Source organism: Falco cherrug, chromosome 6 (genome assembly GCF_023634085.1).
Source record: "Falco cherrug isolate bFalChe1 chromosome 6, bFalChe1.pri, whole genome shotgun sequence".
Classification (NCBI taxonomy): Eukaryota; Metazoa; Chordata; class Aves; order Falconiformes; family Falconidae; genus Falco; species Falco cherrug.
Window position 1 is genome coordinate 74,934,295 of NC_073702.1, and position 18,993 is coordinate 74,953,287.

General features: G+C 50.5%; 2 protein-coding genes across 2 annotated transcripts in view; one reads left to right on the forward strand and one right to left on the reverse strand.

Annotated features, from left to right (window-relative positions):
- The window catches only part of LOC102045850 (serine protease 48), a 235,877-nt gene that overhangs the window by 128,956 nt on the left and 87,928 nt on the right, over positions 1-18,993 (forward strand). The gene's annotated exons all lie outside the window — the stretch shown is intronic.
- On the reverse strand, positions 1,993-17,133 carry PAQR8 (progestin and adipoQ receptor family member 8). Its single transcript, XM_055714015.1, has 3 exons — positions 17,063-17,133; positions 16,568-16,620; positions 1,993-7,598 (listed from the first exon to the last, which is right to left on the reverse strand). Exon 3 carries the CDS (start codon positions 7,542-7,544, stop codon positions 6,486-6,488), a length of 1,059 nt encoding a protein of 352 aa, XP_055569990.1. The 5' UTR covers positions 7,545-7,598; positions 16,568-16,620; positions 17,063-17,133; the 3' UTR covers positions 1,993-6,485.

Sequence of the window (18,993 nt, forward strand, 5' to 3'; positions counted from 1 at the left end):
ACAGGACTTAAGCGGGGTCATCTTCAGCACTTGCATGTAAGCAAGGACGTGCCTGGAAGGCACCAGTATGGAGAAATCCCCAAAACCCAGTCTGGGAAATCAGTATGCTGATGAGATTCATGTCTCTCTGAAATGCGTGTACAGTAATGCAGACAGTGTGGGGACCACGCATGAGGAGTTAGAGATCTGTGTGCAGCTGCAGGGCTACGATCTTGCTGGGATCACGAAGATGATGTGGGATGGCTCCCACGACTCAAGTGTTGCAATGGAGGGATACAGGCTCTTCAGGAAGCACAGGTGGAGATGAGGAGGGGAAGCTGCCCTTCGTGTAAGAAAACAGCTGGAGTGCATGGAGCTCTGCCTGGGTGATGAGCCAAATGAGAGCTTATGGGTAAGGATTAAAGAGAAGACCAATGTGGGTGACAATGTAGCGAGTGGCTGCTATAGGCTGCCTAACCAGAAATAACAAGTGCGTAAGGTCTTCTACAGGCAGATAGGAGGGACAACATAGCAGGGCATAAAGCAATCCAGGAGGTTCCTGGAGTGCAGTGCTGGTAACTTCCTCCTCCAAGTGACAGAGGAGGCATCAAGGAGAGGTGCTTTGCTGGGCATCATGTTCACTAACATGGGCTTATTGGGGATGTGAAGGTCAAAGACAGCTTTGGCTGCAGTGACCATGAGATCCTGAGGGGAGAGAGGAGGGTAAAAAGCAACCTTATAACCGTGGACTTCAGGAGAGCAGACTTTGCCTCTTCAAAGACTTCCACCTGCATGGTAAAGTCCCATGAGATAAGGCCTGGGGAGGAGCGGGGCCCAAGAAATCTGCCTGACGTTCAAGGATCACTTCCTTCAAGCTCAAGAGCAGTCCATCCCAGTGAGCAGGAAGCTGGGCAAAAATGCCAGCAGGCCTGCGTGGATAAACAACGAGCTCCTGGCAAAGTTCAAACACAGAAGCAGCATACAGAGGGTGAAAGCAAGTACATGGATACAGAGGAATACAGAGACATTATCTGAACATCCATTTCCAAGGTTAGGAAAGCAAAGCCCACCTGGAATTTAATCTGGCTAGGGATGTCAAAGACAACAAGAAGAGCTTCTATAGGTACATAGGTAACAAAAGGATGACTAGGAAAAATGTGGGCCCATTGCTTGGCAAGATTTGGGAGCTGGTTACACAGAACATGGGGAGGGTGAAAAGAGGACACAGCCAGGCTCTTTTCGGTGGTGCCTGATGCCAGGACCAGAGGCTGTGGGCACACACTGAAACACAGGAGTTCCCTCTGAATATCAGGAGACACTTTTTTACTGTGACTGGCACAGGTTGCCCAGAGAAGTTGTAGAGTATCCACCCTTTGACATCTTCAACAGCTGTCTGGACATGGTCCTGGGTAACTGGCTCTAAGTGGCCCTGCTTGAGCAGAGCCAGATAGCCTCCCTTCTAACCTCAGCTATTCTGTGATTCTGCACAGCTATCAGCAAGAAGAACAGAAGTTCTAGGTTTATTTCATGTAAGCTCACATCTGACTCACTGATATCCTTCTGTCCATCAATGGTTGTGTCCCTTCGGTTTAATTTTACGCAGGCACTGAAATGTTGTGCTTGAACAGGCACTTGTATTCATTGCTTGGCCACTAAAGCTGCACTGCTTTGGTGCCAGGCCACCAAATGAGTAGATGCTCACCTCTGATAGAAATTAAGGAAAACTGGACACCCACGGACTTTTGTGGATAATGAACTTAAATCCCTCTAAGCAGTGTCAGAGCAGCCATTCTGCACCTTCCTTGTGAGAAGGGAATGCAATCACAGAGTTACCATGAAACCTGGAAAGTGCTTTGAGATGCACAGCTAAAACCACACCCTATTGTTCATTACTGTTATAATTATTACCCAGTCTAATATATCCACTCTGTAATTATTATCCACTTTTCTTCCTAATGATTCATAACCTTCTGTAGTTGTGCATTTGGGAATTTCACACCACACCACTCGTGATGCTTTTACAGATTTCTTTTTTTTTTCACTAAAATTTTTAAATAATGATCAGTACAGTACAAAGCTTAAAATATTATCAATGTTTTCAACAACACAAAGTCAGCAGAGGGAAGTTGGGAAGGGGGTGGTTAATTTCTAAAACTCATACCCTTCCCTGTTCCCAGGGAGAAAAATACAAGTTCTTTTGTATTTCTGTTTAGTAACAAACAGTGCTTAAAAATAGTCTTGTCAGTAAAAGACGTAAATTACAAGGCACATGAGGAACCTGTCCTTGCCTTGTTACACAAATCATTAGGCATAAATACAAGTTTAAGGCACCTCTCTCCATCCTCCCCTTCTGCTCTGTACACCAAGCAAATTCTGTCAGTGGCTATCAGCAGTTAAGAGCACCCATGGACCGGCAGACAGCAGAGGCTGCCTGTGAGCCTCAGGTTCCTTCAGGATGAATCCTGAAAAGGAATAGCATAAGGCACATCGGGATGAATTCTCAGGAGTTGTCCTCTACAGATCCAGGTTGCAAGATCTGCAAAAATACTGTCTCAGGACCAGAGATTCCTGGGGGAGAGGTTTAGGACCTTGGTCCCTTCAGGATCTCAGATGTGCTTAACCTTTGGTGGCCAGCTGTTCACCAAACCCTGCCTCTGGTACACCTCTCCCAGCCTTGCCTCCTTAGAGGAACACCAGGATGGAAGGAGGTGTGCTCCAAGCAGTAAGCCCAAGGAAAAGGCCTCGAGAGGCTCTTGGACAAGCTGAGAGTTTATCACAGCAGCATTTTTACTCTCTCTGACCCAGCCCTGGTCTCCCCCAAATCAACAGCAAGGCTTTCAGGAGGGAACTGGCAGCCACTTTCCAGTCCCGGCCCAGCTGAGGTGCAGGAGACTGCACAGTATATGGAGTCTGCCCAGGTAGGCAGCCAGGTGCATAAGGCACAAGGATGAATTCCGGGGATGAGGGAAAGAAATAAGCTGGTTGGAGGAAGAGGAGGAGGATGGAGACAAGGATGAAGAAATCTCCAGTGTTGGCGAGCCCCTTGTGACACAAGGGTGCATCCTCACAGCAGCAGCAATCCATATTGCAGTTCCCTGCTAAATCAACCCATCATAATAACCAGGAGGTCAGCTCCAGGTCTGAGTGCAGGGCCGCACGGGGACATGAGTGGCTTCACCTGAGGGGTAACATGAGAATATGTAAAAACACCACCACTGACACACTCACTTCTGCTGGACCAGGGAAGAGAAGACACAGAAAGAAGAAAGAGAAATACCTCAGAAAAGCCATGCAGGCACCTGCTCTCCCTGCCTCTGAACTAGACAGCATTACTGTACTCATCCTCCTTTGACAAGGGCAGGACACGTCATCTATTTTCAAACCCTTAGAGAAGGAAATGCCTGGATGACCCCTTCCTTTGGTTCCAGTGTAACTCTAGGTAGCAGCAGAGCAGGGTTTGCTATTAGCAGCGATGCCCACTCCCTCTCAGTTTCAGCCCCGAAAGGAGCTCTGGACCAGCCTGGTTTACTTGCCTTCTTGCACAGGAGCCCACTGGTACTGTCCAGCCAGACCCACACTCAGTGGCTTATTCTGCTTTACCGCCACAAAAGCAAGGCAAACCGGGCTGTGAGAAAAAGCACTGCTCCCGCTGGAAGTCTTTCCCCAAACTGGGAGAAGACCCACAGAGACCATGGAGGGAGCAAGACCATCAGGGCAGCTAAGCTAGCTGAGCAACCAGCTGCTGTGCAAGGAGGAACTGCTGCTGGCCTCCACTCCAGCCCTTCCCTGCAGGCAGCAGTGTTGTCCAAATGAGCTGGCTGAAAGTTAAAACCAGCAGAAAATTACTGACGGTTTTTTCAGTAGGATTTGTTTTCTGCTGGTCTGTCTCCTGGCACCAGCTTGCTCTGAGGTGAGATGAGCTTCTGTGCATGGGAAGGGGTATGATGAGGTTTAAGTGGGACCATCTCCACTTGCCACACCCCTGAGGCAAATCTGCTGTTAGATCAGCACTGTAATGTCAAAATGCACTGTAGGAAATGAAGTAAGAAATTTCTCAGCTGGACTGGATGTAAAACAGGAGGCCTAGAGTGATGAGAAAGGGTGGACTAGATGACCTCCTGAAGGCTTTCCTATGATTTCTTCTCCTGTACTCCAAACTTGCTTCCCTCTCCCTTCATATTTAATTTGTCAGTAGGGACATGAATTTCAAATCTGTCTGCAAAACACAGGACACAGCAAAGCACCTATTAATAGATCTGTTTTCAGAGACACTGTTGTCTGGCCCACTTTGCTCCTCCAGCAGCATAGCACTGTTTCCTTCAGGCTAATCTTGACCCAACTAGGAGGCTCTGAAGATATAAAAGCCAAAGGCAAAGCCTCTCTGTGTAATAAATCATGCGCACACGCACATACACAAACACACACATCCCTCAATGGTTAAAAAACAGATCAAGTGCAGAAATCAGTGCTTGTCATGACAAATCATATCTCCAACCCTACGGTCCGCCTGCTCAGAACCAGCAATCACAATTCATCTGCCTGCCCTTGGATTCAGTGAGACAAATCTGTGGCTGGAATAGATCCCATGGGTTCCTTGCTTTCAGCAAAGATTTATAGCTCCTAGGAATTTGCCAGATGTTTTTTGAGGCTGCAGGTCTTGCACAGGGTATAGCTGGGAAGAGCTGTGCCAGGGTTTACTATAGAAAGCAAGCAGTGTGTCAAACAGTAGGTGTCTAGGCTGTGGGGGACCACATCTCTGCATTGGCTCTGAGCATCCTGTCCTGCAAATGCTACCAGCTTCAGTGCAACAGTGTGGCTCCGTATCTGGTATTTGCCACAAGCAAGCACAGAAGAGACTCACCTAGTGGAAGAAACAGTAAAGCAACCCTTGCTACACCTTTGACAGGACTGACCCATGGACATTAAGTATCCTTGACCACTATCTTTGCTGCTCCACACAGGAATCACCAAGTCTCAGGGACAAACCTATCCCAAGGTTGCATACGACACTAACGCTGTAACCTTCCTCCTCCTTTTGCTATTCTACCTTCGTCTAGTGCTGACAAAAACATGCCAGATTCACAACTCCATCGGACAGAGAAAAGCAATCCTGAAGCTTCAAGGTCAGCTTTCCCATAAGGCCCACTGAGGACTGCTTGGTGTCCTGAAAGCCCCATTATGAGGGGAATAAGGACTACTTCACTTTCGTACCCTTTTGGCCATGACCATAGTAAGGCTGTTGGAAGTCCAGGGCCCAGAGACTTTCCCATATCAGACAGGTCACACCCAAGTTACTCTACACTCCATGGACATTGTTGGAGGTCAGTCAGACTCCCTAGACAGATGATACAGCCAGTCTATGCAGGAATGCATGAACCTGTCACACAAGCAGCTAAAATTATGCACCAAGCATCAAAAGTATCTTCCCTCCTGGGGCCAGTGTCCTGAATGCTGACAGCCTCAGGAGTGCTCAGCCTCTGCCACTGACTGCTACTGAGGAAGGCTCAAAACCGCCTCCGACCTAACCCAGGCCCAGCTCCTCAAAGGCAACTAAACACTTAAAATGGAAATGAGGAGCCTCTGATGACATGTCTTATAGGTTACCAAATAGCCATCAGCACTGCCACTACCTCAAGTTAAATTCAGACTGCTGAGGAAGACCCCATCTCCTTTTATTAATCCTTGGGAGAGCCTGACTCCTTAGTTTTCATGAGCAGCTCCACTGCAGATGGTGCAGTCATGCAGAAAGAAAAGATGGAGCTGACCTAACATCTCTACCTGTGCTGGACCTACAACAGTCACTGGCAGACCCAGGGCTCAGGTTCAGACCCAGTTCATGCTAGAGGACCCCAGGTCAGGCCTACATCTCCAAACATGCTTTGCCAAAGCCACCTCAGCAACCTGGCACTGAGGCACTTGACAAAGGGGCCATAAAGAGAACCTGGCTTAGCCCAGCTGGAGCAGGAAAAGGACTATACCAGCCACAGTGCCACACATACCCTTGCAGTTGAACCCTAGAAATGTAGACTCCTCCTGAAACCTTGCTACTGCCTTTGATAGTAACAGGTCTCCCACAGATAGCAGAGATGGCAAAACCCAGAGAGGTTATCACATCCAGCTGTGGTCTTCGTGGTGCATTCTCCACTGCGTTGTGAGCCCTGGCAGACCCTTCTACAGTCTCACAGCCTTCACGCTGCCCTCCATGACATTCAGCAAGGTATCACCCACAGGTTTACGGGAATGAACAAGAAACCTCTGCCTATTCCAGCATCCTTGGTTAAGCGACTTGTTCTGGCTTAAAATGCTCCACATCCCCCTGGATGGCAAAAGGCAGTCCCTGCTGTGAAAATGCAGCCAGCGTGAAATCTCCAGCCCTCCACCTGAGTCCAGGGTCCTGTTAGTCACAGCATGTTAGGCAAATAAGACAGTTATGTCTCTAATATGTTATGCCCCTTTCCTTGATTTTCACCACCCCGGTGATGTCATGCCCATCATGTTTGTGACGCTCAGGAGTCCTTTTTAGCCAGGCAGGCCTTGATCCTGCATCGCAGGATGTAAGCTGTGACAGCACTACAAGCCACCAGGCCAAAAAAAGAGATGCAGGAGAGATAAACAGAGAAAGGCCCATGTCTCTTCAGGAAAATCTCCTGCCTGCTCTTGTAATCCAAAAGAATGGCCTCCAGCTGTGATAGGGTGCAGATGGCCAGGAAGGTGTGGAAGATCTGGTGGGCATGGCCAACGATATCACAGGATCCAGGGAAGTACTTCTCAGGGACTGGGCAGGAGAAGAAATAAGCACTGATAAGAAAAAACAGTATCTGGTATGTGTGGTACCAAGCAGCATCTTCCTCACAGCCCCCCAGATGACACACAATCACCCGGTGAGCAACAGGACTAATATCCAAGATGAACGCCAGCCCGGCTGGGATCACCTGGCACATCTTCCTCATGATGGGGTAAGGCCGTCGGTACCGGTATTTCGCGTAGCAGCAGCCGGCACAAGACAGCCAGCCACAGAAAGCAGCTGCCGGCAGGAAGAAAAGCCAGAACTTGTCATACCAGGCTTGGTCAGAGCTGTAGTAGAAATGAGCCAGGGCACTACCATACTGGTAGATGCTGACTCCAACATAGTCCACGAAGTAGAAGGTGTAGTGGTATAGCTCCGATTTGGACTGCAGCAAGTGGGCCAAGAGGCTGCAGGTCAGGTAGGTGACAGAGGAGAGAACAAAGATGAGCAAAGGCAAGGACCATGCGTCCATGGGTAACTGCTCAGCCTCCACGAATGTCTTAAATCTCAGCAGCACAGCCAGCGCTGCCAGGAGGTGAGTCCATACATTGACCACCTCATTGTGCTTCTGGAAGAGGCTAAGAAAGTAGTACCGCCAGTCCTGGCCAGTGGGACGGTACCCAGTGTGGATGTACGGCTCACGGAAGAGCTGCGGCACCTCACACTCTTTGACTGTGCAAGGCATCTTGGGGAAGCCATCCTCCAGCAGCCTGGGGAGACGGCTGAGATGCTGCCCACTGAGGGACAGTGTGCTGATCCGCTCCAGGATGGCTGTCATCTCGCTGTGTGCAGCGGCTTTGAGCCTGCCTCTGGGGAACGTCAGCTTCGTACCCTGCGGGAAGGGGAGAAAGAAGAAATATTAATGGTCATGTACTGGGGGCAAGAACATGCTGCCATCCCTGGGCGGGATAAGCCATGGCGCTACTGAGGCTGGTCCTGTTCTTAGGGGAAAGGGTCTTTTCTTGACTCGGCAGACCTAGATTCAGCATGGAGAAGGATGGCACAGCCCTGGCCCTGCAGTTCAGCCTATGTCAGATGGGCACAGCAACACCACAAGCCTGCCCTCCTCAGGCACTGAGCATTAAGCATGTTCAGGAGTAGCCAGGAGCTGCCAGTGACTGGATGCAAGAAGCAGTTCGATATCAAGAAAGGACCCAGTGACTTGCAGAGGGGAGTTTTCACCCCTTTCCCCAGAACACACTGCTCAGAGACAAAATTGGCATGTAATTACTCCTCTAAGGGATAACCTGCCTTTCTGCACCTGAGTGAAGAGGGTCCCAACCAAATCACGGAGGCTGCAAATAAGCTTGGCTTCACTGCCACACAGCTTGCACATGGGTTGCACACCTGGGGCTGCTGCAGTGAGTACGGCAGAGGGAGAAGGGGAGAAGTCCACAGTCCCAGACCTGCAGCCCTCATCCCTCCATGTGTAAGAAGCAGCATGACTGGGAGGTGATGAAGAAATGAGAGGCTCTGCATCAGAGCTGGCTGCAGTTTGCATACAGCATCGAAGCCTTGAGAGCATCTATGGAGTCATGCTGAGGTGCTGCCAGATGGGATGTACCTGGATGCTCAGAGCAGCCAAACCCCAGTGCTGGGCACTGCTCTGCCTGCTGTGCTCCACTCTGTGGCAACCTCCAGAGCTGCTAAACTCTGGCTGGAAAGATTCAGATTCAGGGCACAGCAGGATCCTAATGTCAGGAGACTACCTCACAGCACTGAATTAATTCTCAATACCCTCTGTTTCCCTTCCCCCCTAGATATTTCTCTTCCCTGCTGGTGTTTACGCCACACAAACCAGAGGAGAACTCATCACACAGATGCCCATGCTTGAACTGAAATTGATGCTGATGGAGCCCCACCAGACTCTGCAGGGCTGTGGCTACTCCTGTGCAGCCAACACATACATGTTTCCAGGAGTGGGACCTGACGTCTTAGCTTATATGCACCCAACCAGAGCTGCAGTGGATGGATATGGCCAAAAATATGTCAATGCAAGTAAGTATTTTGCCTGAGTGTGGGAAATGGCGTATTTTTCTTCTGTTGCATCAGATAGCTGCTGCCAGAGGTGAGGCAGAGGAATAGTTTGCTGGGGACATTATGGGAGAGCCATGCTAGGCTGGTGACAGAGGACAGGACAGTGTTAAACACCAAGAGAGAGTGAAAGCAGGGAGGTGGGACCTGTCAAAAGTCCCAGGGAGAGACAGCATAAAAAAGTCAGAGCAGACTCTGAAGCAGGTTACAAGTTTCCACTTTCTCTCACAACCCGATGCCTCTGATAACAGACAAAGTATTTTCAGATTGCTTCCGTATTCTAGCAGATGGGAGTTATCATAATTAAGTTACATTTTCCAGGCAATTCTCTCTCTCCCTCCGCTTTCCAGGCTTTCTCCCTTAGCACATCTCAGGGCCGGGGTCTTTCTCCTGTTTGCCACAGGGGAATCTGGCTGCTGAGTTAGATGGAGCTGCCTTAGCCACAGAAGGAAAAATGGTCCCTGCAAATGTTTTAGTTTCATAGATAAGACTGAAGATAGAAGCACCCTTACTGGGGGGGCTGATGTTGTGCACGTTCACAAAGACTTTTTTTCTCTCTTAAGGGTTTGCAGGGTCCAGCTCTGATAGAACATGCAGTTAATTCAGCAGCTTGTGTATCCCTGTGGGGTTACATGCCAAAATTTAGGGAGGCAAGTCAAATTTTGACTCTGCAGCACTCCTTTGAGAGGATGTGTGTGTGGAAAACCCGCTCTCCCTAGTTCTAATGTACAGCCAGTCTATTCTGGCTCTTTGGGAGCTGATGAAGAAAGAAAGGCTCATTCAGACTTCAGCCTCAGCATAAGGCAAAGCCCAAGCAAGGAGACTATCCCTGGCTATGCAGCACTGTAGTACTCACCCTCTGTTCCCCTACATCTCCTTTGGATGATCTGGTCTGAAATTGGCTGGAGGCTGAGCACGTTGGGGTAGGAAGGACAGGAAGATTTTATGGATGTGTCTATATTAAGACAGTGTTTGATCTCCTTGTCTAGGTGCACAGACAAGAGCTCCCTTCCCACACTGGCTGCATCTCCCTCACCGCAGCACCAAGACATCTGCTGTCTCCAGCTGATGATCTCCAGGCCTTATGCACAGGTTGTCCTTGTGCAGATGTGCAAGTACAGACTCTGAAGTGTGTTGCATGTTCTAAGCTCCTCCGCCCTCTCTGTTAACCCGCCATAATGTGTTTTACACCTCTCCCAGCATTTGTTCTGATAGAAGTCAAGCAAGAGGGCTTGGACACCTGCTTGCAATCTCCCAGCTTCCCTTTAACTAAGCATGGTTCAAGAATTTGGGCCCACTACAGGGGACTTAGTGTTGAATCTTCATCACAATTCATCCCAGAAAGATGCTGGAAAATCCTACAAAAAGTTATTTAGGCACTGATGTTGGGAGATGGAGATCATGGTGGTGAGGCACAAGGAGAAAAGGCATGGTGAAGCTCCTCACCTCATGGAAAACACAAACTAACACTATTGTGGACGCCTGGACATCAGGAACTGAAAAATCAGCTCAGAAGCAGCACAGCCTGGGCAGGAGAGCTCACAGGAGAAGGGACAGAGCGGTCATCTCCTGCAGAGGCATCAAAATGCTGAAACCTGCCCATAAAGAGCAAAGGCAACCACAGCACATGCAGGAAGATGATAGCAAAGCCTGGGCATACAGATGCATGCCAAAGTGAGGGGCACATCGCCCCTTCCACCATCCATGGCCTGCCTGCTTTGCATGCTGACAAGGATATGAGAGAAACAGGCAGCTTCTGTACCAGGCACAGGCTGGCTCCGGCTTGTACGGTGTGTTAGTGCCAGGATTTTGCCATGGTCTCTCATCCCGAGAGCTCAGTGTATACAGCGAGCATTGCCTTTGAGTAGAGCTAGGGAGAGGATAGACGCTGCAGATCTTCCTGACAGCAGCAGATGGAAGAGATTCTTCCAGGCAGGGTTTCATAGCTGCAAAATGCCAGTTTTTAACAGGCTGAGGGAGGGTCAGAGATTTTTCAAAATAATAGTCCAAAATCACAAGAAAGACATCTGATACTTGGATAAACAATGCTAAATCAGGAACGTGGTAGAGTGCTTATTTTAAACCAAACTTGTGACATTAATGAGTGAGAACAAGTTGGCAATTTCCAGCGATCATGTGATAGACAAAGCAACGAGCAATTAACGTTAGAAAAGAGAAGAAAAAAACCCACCAAAAACCAACCAACCCAGAAATCTGAGGTCAGCACTGGCTGTTTCACTTTCACAGAGCCCCTATTCTCTTCCCTTCACGGGGGCGTAGGAGCGGCTGAAAGCCACATTCATCAGCAGGGCGTCTCGTTGAGATTCTGTCCTCACTCCCCATCTCCCGGGGATTCAGTTATTTTGGCTGCTCCCAATTAACAGCAACCAAGTATCATTTGTTCAGGGAGGGAGCTGCAAGGCGAGAAGGAGGGAGTGGATGATGGCCAGGCTGTATCATTACAGCCACAATAAGAACTGCGGCACAGGAGGAGAACGATCCTGTTCCAATTTTTCTCTTTTGAAGAGAGTAATTGGAAACCCAAGCTTTTCCCACCTCTTTTGCTTTTTGGGCACAGTCTGATGGAGGGGTTTGAATGAGAAAATTTCCTACAGAGGACAGCCGATTTTCCCACCGGTCTGGCCTCTGCATTAACTGTCTGGGACTCAGGCTGTACCAATGTGATATATTTGCTTGCAGACTTGTACTCAGGCATCAGAGGTTTACACAGGCTTCCAAAAAGGCAGTAATTCCTGCAAAACAAAGCAGAGAGGACTGGGGAACTCAGCTGTGGGGAAGTCTTTAAGAAATGTGTTTTATTTAAAATAGGAAAAAAAAGAAAAAGTGGTTGTGAACAGCATCAAAATAACAGCAGTGATCGTGCAGCAGTGGGCAACAGAGTGGTTTTGAGAGCTGCAGGTGATTAATTCCTGAATTCCTCTCTTCTGGGAATTGAGCAGAAGTCCCTGGAGGGACTCCAGGTCATTTTGAAACCTGGGTTTTTATTCTGACCCCTTCCTACATGGGGTTAACTTTGGTGTTGAAGCTCCTACAGCACCAGGATGGCAGAGGGCAGTTCAGCTTGCCTCTCCCAGGGCTAGGAGAGGTTTCACCAAGGCTGCACCCAGCTCAGAGGCAGTAAGACCCTTCCCAAAGCCTGCTGCCTGCAGGCTGGTCCTCCCTGAACACAAGCATCTCCTCCTATAACTAAACCACTTGCCGAGGGCTCAGGGCAAACTTTGAAAGACAGCTTGGGAGCCCAGTGCCCTCTCCTCCATCACATTCTGCCTGGTGTTTTCAAAAGGCTCCACTAGGGATGAGAAACTAAGAGACCAGAGACTGGCTCAAGCAGGAACTCCTATGTAGTCTTAGTATTATCTGCTTCCTTCTGGTGACAAAGGTTTAGGTGCTAACCTTCCTCCTAACTGTAACAGATGAACACAGCGCTCAGATTCCCTCCGCTGGGAGTTACTGGGATTTACACAGGTGTCGCAGAGGTCAGAAACAAGCCGTGCCTGAGCAGGCAGCAGGGTATGAAGGGCTGATCTACACTCCAGCGTTGAAAAAGTGGAAATTCCCACAACCAGAGAGAGGTCAGGTGCTTGGGACTTCTGTACATTTGACTTACACCTCCTCATCTATTAAAAATGGGGATGCCAATCCTCGCCTGCTTAATGAGAACAAGATATGTTCTTAATGCACCACTGTAAGGCACCAGGCAGTGCTGGGACTACTTAACAGTGCATTGCACAGAATATTTCATTTCCCTTGACACGTGTACGTACCCGGTTACATCTACATCAGCTCAATGGGTGTATTACAAGCACTCATCCAACAGGGACCTGCACAGCTTAGGATGCTCTGGAGGGTAAAAGGTGACGTGAAGTGATTTACTGGAGACATTGAAGGGCAAGCCTTAAAATAACCTCATCTGTTAAGAAAAAAGGTCAAAGTAACCTTGTGGAAAATTTCAAATAAAAGAAAATGGCTCAGATTCTACCTTTCTGTATATACACATGCACACAGTGTGTAGCTGAAGCAGGGTTCATCCAAGCATATATTAATCAGGAAACGAACGTCTCGTGACGCCGCGAGATGAGCCATTAAAGCCAGCGGGAGATGGCAGGATCCCCCATGGAAGCCATGGCAGTGTCAGTCCCCTGCGATTTCTGGCCTGGAAGCAAGCCGGGCTGGCAGCCAGCTCAGCCGTGCTAAGCAGCAAGTGCCTCTTGACATGGGTTCGGCATTGCCTACGCATTGGGACGGGTCCAGGTGATGAGAGCAGCAGAGCCGGTGCAATGAATGCTGTGCTTGGAGGGGGCAGAACAAAACAAAGCTGCTGGCAAATACGGTGTCCCTGCAGCAAAGCTGAGGGGATCCACACAATCCCACCAAGGAGGAGCCCCTGAGGTGTCTGGGCGAGCAAAGCAGGGCAGTGGCAATCCAAAGTTAGGAAATGGAAGACTTTTGTGAGGCTGCTGGCTTTATTATGAGAGTCCAAACCCTGAGTCAGACATCATGTGTGAGGGTCTGATTTTCACAGCACCGAGTGTTCAGTTCTGAGATCAGCCAACCACTGTCGTGCTGCTGCACCCTTGAAATGAGTGGCCACATGCAAACTGTCTGCTGCGAATAATTTCTGGACTGTGCTAACTCCCAGACCATGCTGGGCAATGGTGTGGGTCACCGTGGCACATTTCTGATCTGACGAGATAAACACAGCTGCAGTTTCTTCATGCCTAACCACAGTTAAACCATGGTGATGATACTTATAACACAGTCAATATACACTCAGTGCATGAAAAAAAATCCCCATCTACAGTACTAGGCAGATGCAAAAATGTTAATGTTCATTATTTCTACCCATAGACTCTGGGTGAGAATTATCTCCTCAGGCAAATCCATCCCTCCCATATCAAAAATTGCTCAAGATCAAGGTAATAATCTGCAGTTTTCCTTCCTGATCTCACTAAACCTTTGCTGTTTGCATTTTCCAGATCAGCTCACCACTTTCTTTTCCCACACACAACTAACACAGCCCCCAGTGCTTTGGGGCTCAGTTTTGGGTGGATGTGAGATCCCTGCGTGGAACACCCATGATTACAAGCTTTGAGTACACCAGTAACGAAACAAGACCAGGACACAGTCCCAATCAATGACCTGCTACCACCAGGCTGCTGAAGTGTTAGCACAATCCTGGGCATGGTTTTGGTCCAGCCACTCACATCAGTGCCTGCCTGCTATATCCAATCATGCAGGGACCACCAATGGAGTGGGTTGACTGATCCATTTCAGATGCCAAAGCTGGAATTGTGCCAGAGAAGTGACTAGGGTTTTTTTCCTCATTGACTGAAAAAGGAGCCTGGATTCGTTGCATCCCACTCTCACCTCCCAAACTTCCTCCTGCAAGCTCCATGAGATATGGTGTCCTTCCCTTCCACACCTGAGTAGCTGCGTGCACACCCTGTGAGCACAGCACCTCTGCAGCCAGTTTGCCAACGTAAGAGGTCACTTACCTTGTGCCTTTCCTAAAGACACAGAACTAGCACCCACCAACAGGACAAATCTTTCAGTGCAGATCTGCTGGAGACAGGAACTCCTGCTAGCACAGGGAGACCTCAACAAGCCAGCAAATCCCTCCCTGCTCAGATCTATCTGCTGATGGGACAACCCAGGAACCATTCGCCTGCAGGCAGAGCAACCAAACCAGACTGGTTGTGTGCAGTTTGAGGGTCCAGACCCCGTTGCCAAAAGATCTCCCAGAGCCTATGGCCTGAGGCTGCTTAGCTTTGCTGTCATCCACAAAAGCCTCTTGCACAAAAACATTTTTTTAATGTTGTGGATTTTAGAGCTTTGGTCATTAGAAAAAAATGTATATAAATCATGCACACCACCACTGTGGGTAGAGAGCAGGCTGCCGGGGAGAGACTGCAGCTCTGTGCCAAGCCCCTGGGGCTTCAAGCTCTCCTCTTCCCTGCACTAAAAGTCTTTGTCCCCATCCAGGACCTCCTCCTATTCAACCCGTGGCCTCTCCCAGCAAGCTTCTAGGTTTGCAATGACAGCAGTGCCACCCTTCCAGGGGGCTGTGAAGCCCTGAGCAAGGACCAGCAAGAGCCAGGTGGCAGATTGCCCCCCCAAACAAGAGATGCAGACTGTGCTGTGTCTGCTTGCTTACATCCCTATTCGATCCCAAAGATTTGCTGGGGGGGAAAAAAAGCAACTGGGAGCAAGCTTCCACTTGCTACTGCCTGTGCCCCAAGGATAGAGGATGTAAGGTATGGCCACACGTGTACAGCTGCAGACCAAACGCAGAGCCTCCAGGAGCCTTTCTGGGAATCTGTTCCTCTGGAGGAATTTCTTTAGCATAAATGGATACTGCAACTAAAGGGCCTGGCTTGACCCCAGGCGCGGGGGTTATCATGTACACTGGCAGCTAAAAATTAAGCTGGTGCATGACTCAAGATGTGCAAGTAGCTGCAAGCATACACACGTGACCTGGCAATGGCAGCTCCCCTGTCCTCAGCCTCTGCCTGCGCTGCTGGCATATCGCTCACACTGGCCATCCCTCCCTGCGGCCAGAGGAACACAACCCTCATAGCCAGAGGCTCTGGCCGCAGCTTCAGTGTAAATAAAATAAAAGCAATGATGCCCAGAAAAAAGGAAATCCCGCAGCGAGCAGGGCTGTTAACGCACATCTTTTACCAGCTGAGCTGGAGGAAATGTGTAACAGCTTGTGGTTTGGCCCGACAAGCCGGTGGGTTTCTAGGAATTGTTTGTAACATGTCTCACTCCCCTGAACCCCACACAAAGGCAGGAGCACGGGTCGGTGGTATAATTCACGGCTGCCCATCCCCTCCCTGCCCCAGCAGAGCAAAATCAGACTTCAGACCCCCAGGATTTCACTCCGGTGGAGCACTGCGTAAGTGCTTCATCCTTTTTCATGACCTTTTCGTGACTTCACTCTTTTTCAACAACCAATGCCAGCGTGGCATCACACACATCCTCATCCTAACCCCTATTCGGCTGCCACAGCTGGCAATCCCCCCAAATAACCGCACCTCAAGTGTGCCGAGGTTATTTCCCAGCTCTGAAGCAATGATCCTACAGCCTCTGACAACAAATGCAGGTCCCCATCCCGCAGTGCAGTATAAAGCCGTGTGCTCCAGCCAAGGGATGAACCACCAGAGCTGCACGGTTATTGAACAAACATCGGGTCTGGGACCACCAGTCCTGCATACCCAGTGCCAGTGCATCTGCAGCACTTCCCACCCCAGCACAGCTACTGCGAGGCTCCGTATCCAACCCTGCTCATGCCAGAGATGAGTTAGTTTGATGCAGAGCAAACGACTGTTAAACGTTTACCCAATTTTAGATGGATATATATTTTTGTCGGTGCTAACCAGAACAGTTCAAGACTACAACTTCTTTTTCCCCTCAAAAAGCGAGATGCTCATGGCATTTTCAGCCAGGAAAAAATCCAGATGGGATATAGAGGCAACACAACCAACAGCCCCTGAAGCATCCTGGAGAAGATAAGCAGGGAACAACCCTTCATGGATGCTTTGAGGCCACGAGCTGGGGCGCGTCAAGTGAAATGGGCAGGTAGCAGCTCCAAAGCAAACAACAGGAGCTGGTTCTTCACCCAGCTCATGGCTGAACTATGCGTTTCCTTGCCGCGGCCTCCGGAACACCCCAGGGGTCAAAGTCACGAAAGGAAAACCCACCCACGGCTATTAGAAACAAACACGGAGGAAAACCGATGCCCACCTCTCTCCTCCTCGAAGTCCTTGAGGTGCAGGTCACGGGGGCGTGAGGGCAATCTATGGCAAAAGAAAATTTGTCCCCATGCGTCCCTCCCCTCCTGACGCCCTTCCTCTGCTGCCCACCCGGCCGCGGGACCGACCCCGGCTAGACAGACCACGGTTGTGCGTGGGGTGCGTGTGGGGTAAAGATCTCGCGTCCCACTGTGCCTCCCGCTCCACGCGTGCTTTACCCGCGCGGGGAACCCCCCCGGGGGTGGCCGCTGGGGTGCTGCCCGTGCACCGGCCCCTGCGTGACCCAGCCCCGCGGAAGGATGCTCCCGCCGCGCCGGGGATGCGGCGGAGCGTGGTGCCGCGAGCTGCGGTACCCACGCGGGGACGCCGGAGCCCAGCGGGCAGCAGAAGCCCCCGTGCTGGGTCCCGCACGGGACCCTCGGCGGAGTGTCCCCGGGGGAGGGGAGCTGCCCGCGGGGGGGGGGACCGGGGCTGCGCCCGCACTCACCGCCCGCGCTCTCCCCGCCGCCGCCGCCACCACCCACTCCCGCGGCCGCCGCCTCCGGCAGCGCCGCCGCCAGCGGGTGCCCCCGCGCATGCGCGCCCCGCCCGGGGGTGGCCCCGCGGCCCGAGCCGAGCAGAGTTCACCCCGCCGGGCCCAGCCGAGCCTGGCAGAGCCGAGCCTAGCCCGGCTGAACCAGGCAGAGGCTACCCAAGCCGAGCTGAGCCCAGCCGACCCGAGTTTACCCGAGCTGAGCCTAGGCTAGGCTAGCCTAGCCAAAGCAAGCTGAGCCTAGCTGAGCCGAGGCTAGCCTAACCGAGCCGAGCTAAGCTGAGCTGAGCCAGCTGAGCCTAGCCTAGCCAAACAAAGCTGAACTGAGCTGATTTTAGCTGAGCCAAGCTGACCCTAACCTAGACAAGCCAAGCTGAGCTGAGCCTAGGCTAGCCTAGCTGAGCCTGGCCGAACCATGTCTAGCTTAACCAAGCCGAGCTGAGCCAAGTGGAGTTTAGCCTAGCCTAGACAAGCCAAGCCGAGGAAGCCTAGATGAGCCTGGCTGACATGCGGAATTAAACTTTATAACTCAGGATAGGTTGTAAAGCAGGTATGTTTAATTCACTGGCGTTCATCAGGGTGGGTAATTCCAAAAGCACCTGCTGCCCTGACTTCTTTGTGCATGTGTGATTCAAAGTATACATTCATACATATTCAATAGATGCCTGAGAATAGGTTGGGTTAGGATAATTAGTCTACCAAGAAGTAATTAACATAAGTTTCCTCCCATTTGCGCTTTCGCACTGTCTCCTGGTGGTGGTTGTGGGGGTCATTGAGGATGAAGGCTTAGTAGTCTCCCTCACTCTGAACTTTTCACCTTCACTCTTTGTGCAGACTCAGTTGTGTGTTGAGTTTCTTCCAAACTGAAAAGATCCAGTTTTCCTATCTCCAGGCACAGATGTTTGCATACCAGTGTCTTCTTATCAGCACACAGAGCATCCCAGGTCCAACTTATCAGTACAAAGGGCCCCAGGACCTGGCCTAATTTGCAAAGTCATACTGTGAAGCTCCTCTTTGTACATACAGTGAGAGTTTTAATTATTCAGAGTTTTCCATATCCCATTAATCTAGTTATTTCTAAGCTTTCTATCATGGCCAAGCCGACCTAGCCTAACCGAGCTAAGCTAAGCCAAGCCAAGCCAAGCCAAGACTAGCCCAGCCAAACCAAGCTGAGCCGAGTTAAGCCTAGCCTAGCCTAGCCTAACAGAGCCTAGCCTAGCTGAGCTGAGCCAAGTCGAGCCTAGGCTAGCCTAGCCAAACTTGGCCAAGTCAAGCTGAGCCTGGCTAAGCCAAGCTGAGCCAAGTCGAGCTGAGCTGAGTGAAACCGAGACTAGCATAGCCAAACTGAGCTGAGCTGAGCCTAGCCAAGCCAAGCCCAAGGAGCCTAAGCTGAAGAAAGTGGGGAGCTCAAAGCAGTGGGAGCACCACTGTGGGTGGCCAGGTGTGGGTGCCCAATGATGGAGATCACACGGATGGAGATCTCTCTCAAGGATGGAAGTTCTACCTTCAAAGTAGAAAAGATGGGACCAGAGGCCACTGCTCCCTCCCATGCAGGCACATGCTGAAACACAGGAGGTTCCCTCTGAACATCAGGAAACACTTTTATACTGTGAGGGTACCCGAGTGTCACAGCGCTCTCCAAACTATCAAGCTGCAGCAAGGTCTTTTACCACCTCATACCAGCATACTCTTCATGCCAGCCCCTCTGCTGCCTTCTCCTCGTCTCGCCTCATCCAAGGCCCACTCTCTCTTCTCTCTGCGTCTTCCTCCCTCTGCTTCTTCCTCACCTGAGCACTGGCACAAGTTGCTCAGGCAGGTGGTGGAGTACCCATCCTTGGTGATCTTCAAAAGCCATCTGGATGTGGTCCTGGGCAACTGGCTCTAGG